We start from the raw sequence: 13,101 nt of genomic DNA on the forward strand, positions 1-13,101 counted from the left end.
CTTTATGTATTTACATAGCCATGAACTGTACTGCCCATGCATGGTCCGCTTGAGCAGCACATGCTGTGCTTACAATTTTCCCAGCAGATAGGGAAGAACATATTGATATAGTACACACTTCCCTTGACAGCAGTTGAGGAAACACTTCCTAAAACCATCCTAAAACCTAATTTTTGCCTGATAGAGATGCCAAGAGAGCTTTGGGAAATGATAAATTCAGCCTTCTAGCCATATATGGCAGTTGCTTGTGTTTTTGAGAGGCAGGTTTTGTTGTTTGCCTGGCAGATTGCATAGTGCTTAAGACTGTGCCGGAGATCAGTATATGCAGTCAAAAGCATAATTCAGCCATAGATGTCTGAATGCTGTAACTTCTCATGGAAAAGCTGAGGTGTTAATTTGGTTCCTTCATATTATGTTTTTGTGTTATTAGTTCAAGTGTTGTGGCAGCCATAATTTTACAGACTGGAGTGACAGCGATTGGATCAAATCTCCTGAAGCAAGAGGGAGGAAGGTCCCAGACAGTTGCTGCAAGACAATAACAAAAAATTGTGGTGTAAGAGATCATCCTTCAAACATATATAAAGAGGTAAAAATAAAACCAAGCATGAACAATTACCCCTTTGTATACTGGCTAAGCAAGAGGCCAGGTGACACTTTTGATTTGTGATCGCTTTTTTCAGTTATAATTATTCACAAGACACCAAGTTAGTCATTTAGAAAAACATAAAATGTGACAAACTTTGGCTTGATTTGTTTTACTTTCATTGATCTGAAGTTCTTCTAAAACCTTAACTAAATAAAACCAGTTAGATCTGTTAGTACTTTACGGCAATGCTGTCACAACCTACTTCAGCCTGAGTTTGATGTTTTGCTGCCTTCTTGGCGTGTTCAGCATGCAACTGAAGAAACACACCTTGGTATATGTTATTTGGATCTCACATTTCCAGAGTATATTAAAAGCCCCCCCCTTCTACTCAGAAATGCCTCAAAGTTTACTTAAGCACAAAATTCCAATTTCCGACCTATCAGTCTGCAGGGTGCTGATCCAGAAGAGGGTGATGACAAAGCACTCATTTTTCATTGGCGCTCCCAGGGGGAATTAAGTGATATGAGGAGCTTGAATAACTTGTGGAACTAGGCTTGTTTTGATCAGGCAGAGACAGACTAAGTCCTGTGCCTTAGGGTATGACTGCTGACTGCCGGTGACACTCCCCCACCCCATTTGTTTTTTCTAATGCATTTTGTGGAAGAAGAGTAGAAGAGGGAAAAGGGCTGTCTCCTTTCTCCACCTCATGCAACACACACACACACACACACACATATATATATCTTAAAATATACAAAATTTCTTCTGAATTAGGACCCAAGGCATGTGATCTATGATTCTGCTACCACTGCTTCTTCAAAAATATCAGATGAGCAGCCAAGAGGCTATATGAATTAGAAAGGGGTTTCTTTAGAGGACTCTGTAAATAAGCCAGAGCATTGGCTGATAGTTAGCATTGCCTTCCATGAGGTTTTCATTACCCTCATATACTAGAGTGGCAATGGATCCACTTGCAGCAAGGAAAACTAGTCACACAATGAAGCTTTGTTTTGATTGCTGTGCAAAATAAGGTATAGAATAACAACAATAACAAATGCATAACATTTTTGTAACACATCCAAATGTTCAGAGCAATTCATGCACTTCATTTTATTACAGAAGCGGGAAAAGTTGTGGGGTTTTTTTAGTACAACTCCCAGGCAGTTTGGTCATTCTGGCTAGTAAATACTAGGAGTTGTAGTGACTTTAGTGAGTGTTAGCTAGTGCAATGCAACTCTGAGTAGTAATCAGTGGACTATCCTGCTTCCCAAGCTGTTGACTGCTAGTCTGTGGTGAGTTTCCAGGAAACCACATCAATATGATAACAATATTGCATAAATATGATACCATTTCCTAGCATACTGGACAATAACACTGTAAGATGAGTCAGTCTTATTATCTCCCATTATTCTAGATGAGGAAACTGAGAGGTGAGCCTATTGCAAAGTGGAGACAAATGGCTGAGACATACATGTATCATGTAGTTCGACTTATGTAGCTATGTCTTCCACTGCTAGCCACCTAAAACTCACCTTGTAAGCAGCGAAGCCACCCCAACCCCTATACTCTGTGTTGCAGTCAGAGAATGGGAGGGAAAATAATTGGTGATACATCGAAGTATTTTCCAGCAGCTGCAAATACTGTCACGGGCATCTTCAGGAGGTTTGTGCAGATGACGTCATTGCAGCACTTCCAGTTACAGGAAAATATCTGGATGCATTTCTACTTATCATTCTTCAACAACACAGAAATGTCCGAGGAAGCATTTGCAATGCTTACGAGATGAGTTGAAGGGGATTTTGAGCATTGCAAGGTTGAAACAGAATTATGACCTCTGAACAACCAAACATTCATTTGCAGTGGTGTGAATCTGACTTGCACCATCATCATTTACCAAAAGAATGCAGCCAAGTGTTTTTAATGTCACAGCCACAAAGATACCACCCCCTATCAAGCAACCTTTGCTTTCTCTCTCCCCCCAGCATTTGCATCACTATCCAGTTAATCCTGTTACAGCTTCTGTATCTGCAGTAATTTGGCAAAGATGAGGAAGAAGCAGGCAACAGGCCAAAAGCAACATTTTCAAGATGAGGCAGGCAGTAATTGATCTCCCCAGACTCTGGGCTTTGCTCCACTTCTTTGTGGTGCCAGCTGTTCCAGGTTTAAAGGTGCTGTGGTGTTCCAGTGACCTAAGCTACTAACCTTGGTCGCAATACATAGAAAACCTTTTGCTTACGTACGCACCAGCCCACTTGTTTGTTTACTTGCTGTGCATCTTGCAAGATTTGACTATCAAAATGTACAAGAAAAGAATTACAGCACAAACACACATTTAATGATGAAATTGTTGCTTTCCTTCCAGGGTGGCTGCATCACTAAACTGGAAAATTTCATCCAGGAACACCTGAAAATTATTGGAGCAGTGGGGCTTGGCATTGCATTTGTACAGGTATGGAAGATGAAATTATGTGAGCTCAATGCTTGGGAGATCAGAACATCCTTCCCTTAATTTACTCTTACAGAGAGGGGCTGGTCAAATGATAGCATTTGAATTAAATGTGGCTCCTGGATGTGCATCACTTGGTTTCCCACAAAGCTGAAATATGCCAAATGACAAACCTGTGGAAGGCACTTGGGTAATCAACCACCACAAAGAAGAGAAAGGTTAACTTCTCTGTTCTACTGATCATAGGAATACTCTGAAAAGAGTATAATTTCCTTCAGTGTGGCAGTGTGTTTATTCTGTTGTCTGATAGTTGGTCTTAAATTGGCTTTTGCCACTTATTGTGTTGCAGGAGAAAAACAGTCAGTTAAAAAAAAAGAATTATCTGAAAATTAGAGATAATCACAGAATTATAGAGTTGGGAGAGACTCCAGGGGGCATCCAATCCAAACCCCTGCCATGCAGGAACACACAATCAAACCATCCTGAGAGATGGCCATCCAGCCTCTGCTTAAAAGCCTCCAGAGGAGGAGATTCCACCTGACTCACAGGCAGCATATTCCACTGCTGATGATAGCACTTCAGGATCTAGGGGACCCATTGAAAAAGTTTTAGCCATGTAAAACTTGTCATGTTTGAGTATCTGTATAATATCTCCCTAGGCATGCGGGGAAAATGTCCTAAACAGAGGGATTTCCTAGATGTGTGTGCTTTGGGGAAATGATTTATTTGGATGAGGGTTTCCTTCCTAGTATTTTGACCTTCTAAATCCAGCCTTATCTATACCTAAGTGATGCACTTTAGCAATGATTTTCCTTCAAACCGAACTTAACAGTTCATATGTCTGAGGACAACTCCAAAACCATATATATTTGCATTATACATTACTTAATTAAGTGGCTCTCAACCTAGGGGTCCCCAGATGTTTTGGTCTTCAACTCCCAGAAATCCTAACAGCCGGTAAACTGGCTGGGATTTCTAGGAGTTGTAGGCCAAAACACCTGGGGACCCACAGGTTAAGAACCACTGACTTAATCAGCTTTGAGAGCAAGCTAGTTCTAGTTCTAAGTTTAGAATTCAGCTCTCTATAAATCTAATATAAGAATTTTGAAAACAGAGTAGTGAAATGTCCCTGGGCACCAGCCCAAAACCTCTCAAGACACTACAGTATTAGACAAAGAGTGTTCAATGACATATAGTTCATATATAGCATAGTCTTCCCTGATTCTGTAATGCACAAAAACTTAAAATGTTAAAATTCACAGTGGCTGAGAAATATCACTACATCTCAATTAAAACCGATACCGATGCAGTAAACTGTTTACAGCTGCAGAAATTGCACCTGATATTTTACCTGGAGGGAACGATTTACAACTTTCAGTTGTTTTTCTAGGAAGATCTCATAACTATTTTACTGAAGTCATTCTACAGCTGTTCATTTCCCTGATAGAATCTAAACTAGAAAAAAAAAAAAAGCAAGGCCCTGGAGGTATATTTTTAGTGTGCAAAACTCTATACAAGAAGTGAAAATTGGTTGTGGAGCAGAATCCTGTAAATGGGTGCGTTTTAGCCACTTCTTAGTTAAAAATATCATGGCTTAGAAAGATGTTCTGAATGTGATACGGTAATTCAAAAATGTTAGTTCTCTTCAAACAAACCCCACCCTACCTCATTAACTTGATCACAAGTCTGAAGAGGATGAGTCAAAGAGGAGAATGTGATCAGGGTTCATATCTTATGGAGTATGTCCATGCATATCGAAAGCTATGTCCCTCTTTCTATATTTGCTTAACCTCAAAGATAATGTCTGAATATGGCATTTGTCATAGTGTACTTAGAACATTTATTTATTTTAATATTTACATCCCAGTAGGTACCACTGGAGTTCAGGAGAGCAGTTAAGTAACACTAATCTTAGCAGTTCAGAACAATTTAGAAAGGAAAAGAACAAATTATAGTTTAAACAGATTTCAACCTATTAAACATTTTAGCAAGGAAAGCTATATTAAAAGGTTGCAACTGTTTAATATGATATACATTTCGAAAGAAATTATTCAAACCCCAAGGGTTTATTTAGAAAGTTGTGTTTTTATAAATGAATGAATGAAGCCAGTTTTAGCAGCAGTCAGGCCTCCAGATAAGGACTGGTGTGTCACAATAGAGAAGTCACTCTTGTATGTTCTCCTGCAGGGTGTTGGTCTCATCCGAGAGAGACAGAAGAGACTCACTTAAGCAGATCTCAGACCTATGGCAGACTTATATAGGGAGAGGCACTCCTTTACATGTCAAAGCCCCAAACTTTTTAGCTTTGAATGTTTAAACACCTCCATAGAAAGAGCTTCCACCACAGTGCAAGGCAGTGAGTTCCACTGTTGAATAGGTCTTACGGTCGTGAAATTCTTCCTAATGTTCAAGTGGAATCTCCTTTTTCTGTAATTTGAACTCATTGCTCCAAGTCCTAGTCTCCAGGGCTGCAAAAATCAAGCCTGCCACCTCTTAATTATGACATCCTTTCAATGTGATCATGCCTCCTCTTAACCTTCTCTTCTGCAAGCTTAACATACCCAGGTCTTTAAGTCGCTCCTCATAGGGTATAGTCTCCAGACCTTTGATCATTTTAGTCACCCTCCTCTAGACACCTTCCAGCTTGTCAAAAGCTCTTTTAAACTGTGGTGCCCAGAATTGGACATCGTATTCCAGGTGAAGTCTGACCCAAGCAGACTAGAAGGGTACCGTGACTTCCCTTGTTTTAGTCACTATACTCATTTTGATGCAGCCCAATATCCCTTTGGCTTGAATTCTGTTCCTGTCTTGTGGAGTATTAGCTATCCCTTCTAATTTTGTGTCATTTGCAAACTTGATAAGCATGCCTTCTAAACCTTCACCCAAGTCATTAATGAAGATGTTGAACAGCACTGGGCCCAGGACCGAACCCTGTGGCACTCCAAGAGTCACATTTTCCAGGATGAAGAGGAACATTTTGGGTTCAGTTGCTTAACCAATTACAGACCCACCTAATAGTAGCATTGCTTAGCCCACATTTGACTAGTTTGCTTGCAAGGAAGTCGTGGGGGACTTTGTGAAAGGCCTTACTGAAATCAAGATATGTTACATCCACAGCATTCCCTGCATTTACCAAGCTTGTAACTCTTATCAGAAAAAGAGATTAGTCTGGCATTACTTGTTTTTTTAGAAATCCATGTTGATGTTTAGTGATCACAGCATTCTTTTCTAAGTGACTACAGACTGCCTCCTTAATGATCTGCTCCAGAATCTTTCCTTGTATTGATGTCAGGCTGACTGGACAATAATTGTTTGGGTCCCCTTTTCTTCCCTTCTTGAAGATAGGAACAAAATTTGCCTTCCTCCAGTCTGCAGGGACTTTTCCCGTTCTCCAAGAAAACTCAAAATACTATTGCCAGTGGTGCTGAAATTGCTTCTGCTAGTTCTTTCAATACTCTTGAATGTAGTTCATCTGGCTCTAGGGACTTGCATTCATTTAGAATAGCCAGATATTCATGGACTACTACTTTATCTATTTTGGGTTGCATTTCCCCTGTGACCTTGCCTACTCCATATTGCTCAGGCTGAACACTGATTTATTTATTTTTTGGGAGAAGACCGAGGCAAAGAAGGTGTTGAACAGCTCGTTTTTCCCCTATCCCCGTTAGCATTTCACCATCTTCTCCATGCAGAGACCCTACCATTTCCTTATTCTTCCTTTTTTTTACTGATATAACCAAATAATAATAATCATCATCATCATCATCATCTTTTTTATACTCTGCCACCATCTCCCCAAAGGGGACTCGGGCAGCTCTTTTCTTGTTTTTAATCTCTCTGGCAAGCCTGGACTCATTTTGTGCTTTAACTTTTCACACCTTTTTCCTACATATATTGGCTATTTGATTGAATTCCTCTTTGATTATTTCCCTGCTTTTGCATTTCTTTTCATGTCTCTTTTAAATCTTAGCTCAGTTGAAAGTTCTTTGGATATCTACTCTTGTTTTTTTTATACTTCTCTTATTTTTTTTCTCCTTGCTGGCACTGTTTACAATTGTGCATTCATATCTCATTTTAAAGAAACCCCCATCTGTCATTTACTCCTTCTCTTTTAGTATTCCTGTCCATGGGATTGCACTCAGTATTTCCTTAAGTCAGCTCTCCTAAAGTCCAGAATGCATGCCTGACTTCTCTTAGTTTCCCCTTTCCTTTGTATCACAAACTCCAGAAGAACATGGTCATTCCCACCTAAGGATCCCACCACTTCCACTGCATTGACTAGTGGAGAACTATGTAACAATGCAATTGTATCATGTTATTTTTTTAAAATGAAGGAATAAAATGCTTTTTAAAAATATTTCAGATATAAAAAAGAAAGGAGTAACAGAAATGCTTAAGAAGGTGTCGCCATTTGCAGCTCTAATGCCCTTACAAGTAAGGCTTGCTTTAGGTGGCTGAACTTGATTGAGGAGGCCAAGTTCTCCTCATTCTAGTTTGCTAGACAGCCTGCCAAGGCTCCCCATTTTTACCTGCAAAGAATAATTGGGACACATAAGGTTTAGCTCTTGCTCTTCCTTACTCCAGGAAGATTTTTTCCATGGTCAGATCTCATCTTCTGATGCTACTAAAGCTGTCCCCACTGGACAGCTTTAGTGAACTCATTTACAGGAGCTCTCAACTAAAGGCATCGAACTGCCATGGTACTCCAAGCAAAAATTAATGTTCTCCCAGACACAAGCTGTTTGCTTGTCTCCATTTACTCAAATTTATCATTTGGGATATACACCAATAGCATCAAAGGTTGGTTCTCTTTCAGTGTGTAAAACTGTACAAACCTCCAGAAAGTTGGTGTTCAATAGAAGCAACAATGTGAGGAACTGTGCACAAACGTGATGTTGTTATAAAAGGAAGAATGCCATGAGCTATTGTTGCTTTTATAAATGGGTCGTTATTTGCTCATAATTCTAAATTTCACTGTAAAATTGAAAAACTCTTGCTCATCTCCCACTTAAACATTTATCTAAACATGTAAATGGAAGGTCTAGTAACATATGTTTTAAACAGAATCCTAAGGACTAACTGGGATGAGTGGAGACATGTTGGTGTGTTTATAAATGCCTAGACAGAAATGATTTAGTGAAATTATTACACTGTTTATGGGGCTACGAGCACACATCTGTCGGTAGTGTGGGCAGAAAGCAGCCTCTAGCGGTGATTAATTGTAATAGCAGTTGGATTGAACATTATACTATAGGCACCAGATCCCATCTGCACTTGGAAGCTTAGCAGAATAAGCAATAGTTAGTACTTGGATGGGAGATGGCCAACAAAAAATATTACGGGCTATATTTCAGGGGAAGTAATTGATGAAACCCTTCATGGGTTTGCCTAAGTTGGGGGGCAATTTGTAGTGGTACAAATACACAGATTTTTAGAAGAGCTTCTTTTAAATGTCATAGCAATATGGAAATCCTCTACCTTGTACGATTGTGAAGCAGAACAAAAAACTTAGCCTCTGTATGCTTGTTCACAATGCCCTGCCTCATACACAGAGGAAGAATTGTTTAAAGCTACAGACAATGCAGTCACTATGGTCTGTTTTTGGTCTAAAATTATTTAGTTGCTTGTGCTCCCTTTATTTTATCCATCTTATACTTATTTATTTATGCAATGCTTTTGACACAAAATTAAAAAATAAACATGGAAATATTCTGTTGCAGCTATTATACCATGAGAGATCAGATAATCATATAGAATGTCTTCTTAACTCAATGTGCCTTTCCCTTTGCTACTAATTTCAAGTGATTTTAGAATCTATAAATGAAATGTGATTTAGTCCTAATTCTAGAGAGGCAATGCCAAAGATTTAACATTCCTCCTGTTCTTCAGAGCGATTGTTGTAAAAGTCTAAGGAGTGGCTCTTTTTTCAGTGAGACTATGTGCATCAGAAATCTTTGTTTTCTCTTGCTTAATTGTAGAAAAACACATCAAGGAAAAGGAATACCTGTGTTAGTGTTCTCTCTTCCATTTATTGCCCTTCAGCTCAGGTATTCCTTTCATTCTAACAAGCCTGGAGTGGGAAACCTTTAATACTCTAGATGTGTTTCTACAACTTCAGTTAGCCTCATCCACAATAACCGATTGTAAAGAATTGTGGGAGTTGTGATCAACAACATCTGGAGGGCCCACAGTACTCTTCCCCAAATCCAGTCAGTCATGGGCCAAGAAAGTCTCAAACTCTGCCTAAAATACTCCACATTCCTGACTATAAAACGCTCTGTGATCCGTAACGTAAGGGGGAAAAGCAGCTAAGGAGATTCACACTGGAAATAAAAGTTTGTTCCAGAATGCACAAATCCTTTACCAGATTTTTTACGTTCTAAAAATGACAACTTTTGGAAACCACCCAGTCATTTTAAGAAAAACAGACACTTTTGTTTCTCTTTTGGCTTTTCTAAAGTGTAAGAGATGGAAGAGATGTTGAAATGCAGAAACTCTTATGATGTCTTACCTGTCACTTACACTTATTCCATCTGCTTTCCAGATATTTGGGATGATCTTCACTTGCTGTTTGTACAGGAGCTTGAAATCTGAACCTTACTAGGTCCTTAAAGACCACCCACCTGCTCAACTCCAACACGTTCCATCCTGTCACCCTACCCTTCAACCAGTGGCGTGGAAGACTCACTCTCAAAAGGACTTTCGTTGCTTATTGAAATTTATTATTGAATAACCCGGTGCCTCTAACAGAGAAAGCAGCCCCTTCCCTTTTATGGCAGTTAAGGGGGCAGTGCTTCTTCACCCAGCTGTGTTTCTTTGTGGTCCAAAATAATGGAGACTTACAAGGAACTCTTATAAGCCAAGCCCGGCCTGTAATCTGAGAGAGAGTTCTCATCCAGTGCCTCTGTATTTCCTCTTCAGCCCTTTTAATCAAGTTGTCAGCTGTTTCCTGAGAGATGATAGCTGACTGCAAACATTGGAGAAGGCATATGCAGGGTGCAGGTTTCACTACTTTCTTCCTGTACTCAGAAGAAATGCCTGTTTGTAAAATCAGAAGTTTGATGACAGCTCCATCTCATCTATGGCGGATACTGTTCTTGCCAGCTGCTTCCCATGCTGGGCAGTCTTTCACCATGAATTTCTTGAGGCTATGCCCAAGAAATGGATGAACTAGGTTACCCAACTAAGCCAGCAGCTCTTTTCTCAAAGCCTCCCTCCCTCTTTCCCTCCCTTCCACTAGTTGCAGAAAGTCCCTTTAAAAGAGGGAGAAGTGCTGTGCCTTTCAAGCTATGTGCTGAGGGACATTTTTTTGTTCTCTTAATTAGAAGCCTTAGTCTATTTAATAAAAAAGGAAGAAGTAGAAGAAACCATACTGCTCTGGAAGTTTCAATTAAAATGGTTTCCTGCCATTGCAAGGTTGTCAAGGTGCTTCCGTGATAAGCCCACTTTGTGGAGTAAAAAATGCCCTGACTTAGACCCTTCCCTAGAATGAAGCTTCATTTAGTTAGAGAAAAGATAAATTAGCAGAAAATAACATTACTAGCTTTCAAATCAATCTTCAAGGTTTTCATTAGCCAGCCGTGTATCTGACTGGACTTGAGTCCTGGAATTCAGCTGTCATATTTCCTCTCTTGGTAATTTACTGGGTGTGCTGCTTCTTTTTTTGAAGTTGACTTAAGTAATTTTTTAAATATTGGTAGTAAGGCAAAAACCAATTACTTGGTAGGAAGGAGACGAGTTCATGATATCTTCTGTAGCCACAGTGCCTATTTCCTCTTTCATAGAGGAAGTTGTCTTAGGAATGACTTAAATCACAGGACTTGCTAGATTTCCCAAAAGTTCATCTATACCAAAGGTTTTCATAGAGCCTGTCCATAGTAGTTATTTTCTAAGCATCCTTTCTAATGTCCCATTTCTATGGCCAGTGTCAAAATATTGTCCGGTTTTAAGTTTTCCTATTATACTATTGCCTTATGCTTTGGTTTCAGTACTGGAACGTTTTGGTTAATACCTGTTTTCACACTTTGTGTGTCTAATTCAGCAGTATGTACAAGAATATACACCCCATAACTTTGAATATCTACTGTACGTAGATAATTGTGGCAGCTTATGTGTTGATGTCATTAACTTCTGTTTCAGATTGTTGCATTGCACCTCTCTCTATTTACAGGCTTAAGAATATTAATAAACAAACAGTCCAGATACATTTATTTTCCCTTTGAATGTCAATCACTTTAGACCCAGTCGTCCTTCTGCCATGACCTCATGAGATTCCTCTGCTCACTAGATGCGACTTTCTTCCAGCTGAAATGGTGACAGAAGACCATGTTTATTTTGAAATTGTAGGTGGCTTATGGCCTTCTATAGCTCTTTGCAGACTCTGGCAGGCCAGCATTTCACATAAACATGTTCCTGTAACTAATTTTTAGTGTGGCATGTGGCATCTTTGCAGGGGCATGTCCTCTTGGCTTTGTCAAGAGATCTCAATATGAGAGAGTATTCAAAAGGCAACTGAGGAGGTGAAGATGAATCTTTCTAACTTCAGTATGTGCAAATGTTCATGCAAGGGAGAGATTTTGTGCCATTCTCATTGTTAAGGAAGAAAAATATCTGTAATACTGCAGGATGAATTGCTAAATTATTTCATGATGGTGTTTTCCCTTTGAGAAATTGATGACTAACTACTGACTTAGACGTTTGAAACAGTATTTGACTACTGAAGTGTTTGTGTATATGGCTTGCCTCCTCCCCCCCCCCCCCCCTTGTCTGCCTGGGAACCATATTAGCAAAAGGAAATGAGGACCTGGCGTATCGTTGGCAGTCTGTGCCTTGTCCTCTCTTTTTCCTCATACCATAACCATGCTTTAAATGTATTTTTATGTTGCTGGTCAATAAAGCTAATGTGTCATATTTTGTTTTATTTAATGCTGGAATGAAAACACAAGCCACAGAAAAGTAGTAGAACTATGCTCATTGGAAGGGTGAGCATGAGGCTGCAGAGCAGATTGCCACTCATTACTGCCATTTGTTACTCCATTGTTGTGTGCCTTCAACTTGTAAAAGTGATACGGTATAAGAATAAAGTTCTTTCAAACTCATTACAGCTCATAATCCAAAAGAAAAAAAAAGAAAGTTGCAGAAAGAAAAGGTTAGTAGTTACACCAAATGGATGGGAAGGCAACACTGACTATTGCACTGCATTCATTTATTGATTTCTTAACTTGTCAGATCAATGCATGCAACAGATATTAATATATCCTGCATGTATCTTTTTTCTTTCTTTTTCATTCCCCTCACATTGTCTCATGGCTTCCAAGACTAGCTGTCTTGTACCCAGCATTATATACGTTGACATTGTTTCAACATGCCCTCATGTAAGCTTGTTGGAAGAAAAAGGTAGATAGAAATGAAAAGGACCATACAGATGTGATCAGTTTCAAAATGTGTTCTAAATAAGAATAAGGATCTCCTGTAGCTTTCATGTATTTTTCTAAACCTATTTTTTCATGGTTGTAAATCTGAACAAGGAGACTGCGAAAGAATGTACCAAAATACTCATTAGTGATGGTGTAAGTGACTGGAATACCTTACTTACAATCTCATGTTGCACAGCGCTACTGGCAGCTTTATCTGGGATGAGGAAATGGAGCCACAACATATTAGAGTATGCTTACTGAAAAACATTTCTATAGAACAGGGAGATATGTCAGCTTTGTTTTAGATAACAATTCACTGGATTTTGCCCATCCATGTCTGCAAATAATACACATGGATCAAATCAAAAGGGAAATTCTCAGTTTTGCAATTTTTCTCTTATATGACCACTGAGTGGTGTCTGACTACAGCATGTGGCAAGCAAATAGGCAAGAGGCCTCCCGCTCCCCTTACAGCAAAACCATGTTTCTGCCCTGGGTTATATACAGTGCAAGATAACAATGTGTTCTACAGCCATCCTGTTTCTGATCAGTCTTCATAATCCCTTCATTGGGAAGAGGGGCATGAGACCCATGTCCTAATATCAAAATAACACTATAACTGATTCGCTCCCATCTGCTACATAGTAGTGGCA

At 39.4% G+C, this 13,101-nt stretch overlaps 1 protein-coding gene across 1 annotated transcript in view; it reads left to right on the top strand.

Annotated features, from left to right (window-relative positions):
• The window catches only part of CD151 (CD151 molecule (Raph blood group)), a 50,665-nt gene extending 38,723 nt beyond the window's left edge, over positions 1 to 11,942 (top strand). Inside the window, exons 6-8 of the mRNA XM_060769171.2 lie at positions 431 to 586; positions 2,949 to 3,035; positions 9,577 to 11,942. Coding sequence (XP_060625154.2) covers positions 431 to 586; positions 2,949 to 3,035; positions 9,577 to 9,636 — 303 coding nt within the window. The 3' untranslated portion in view covers positions 9,637 to 11,942. The remainder of the gene's footprint in view (positions 1 to 430; positions 587 to 2,948; positions 3,036 to 9,576) is intronic.
• The last annotated feature ends 1,159 nt before the right edge of the window (positions 11,943 to 13,101 follow it).

The sequence above is a fragment of the Anolis sagrei genome, chromosome 1 (assembly GCF_037176765.1).
Source record: "Anolis sagrei isolate rAnoSag1 chromosome 1, rAnoSag1.mat, whole genome shotgun sequence".
Taxonomy (NCBI): domain Eukaryota; kingdom Metazoa; phylum Chordata; class Lepidosauria; order Squamata; family Dactyloidae; genus Anolis; species Anolis sagrei.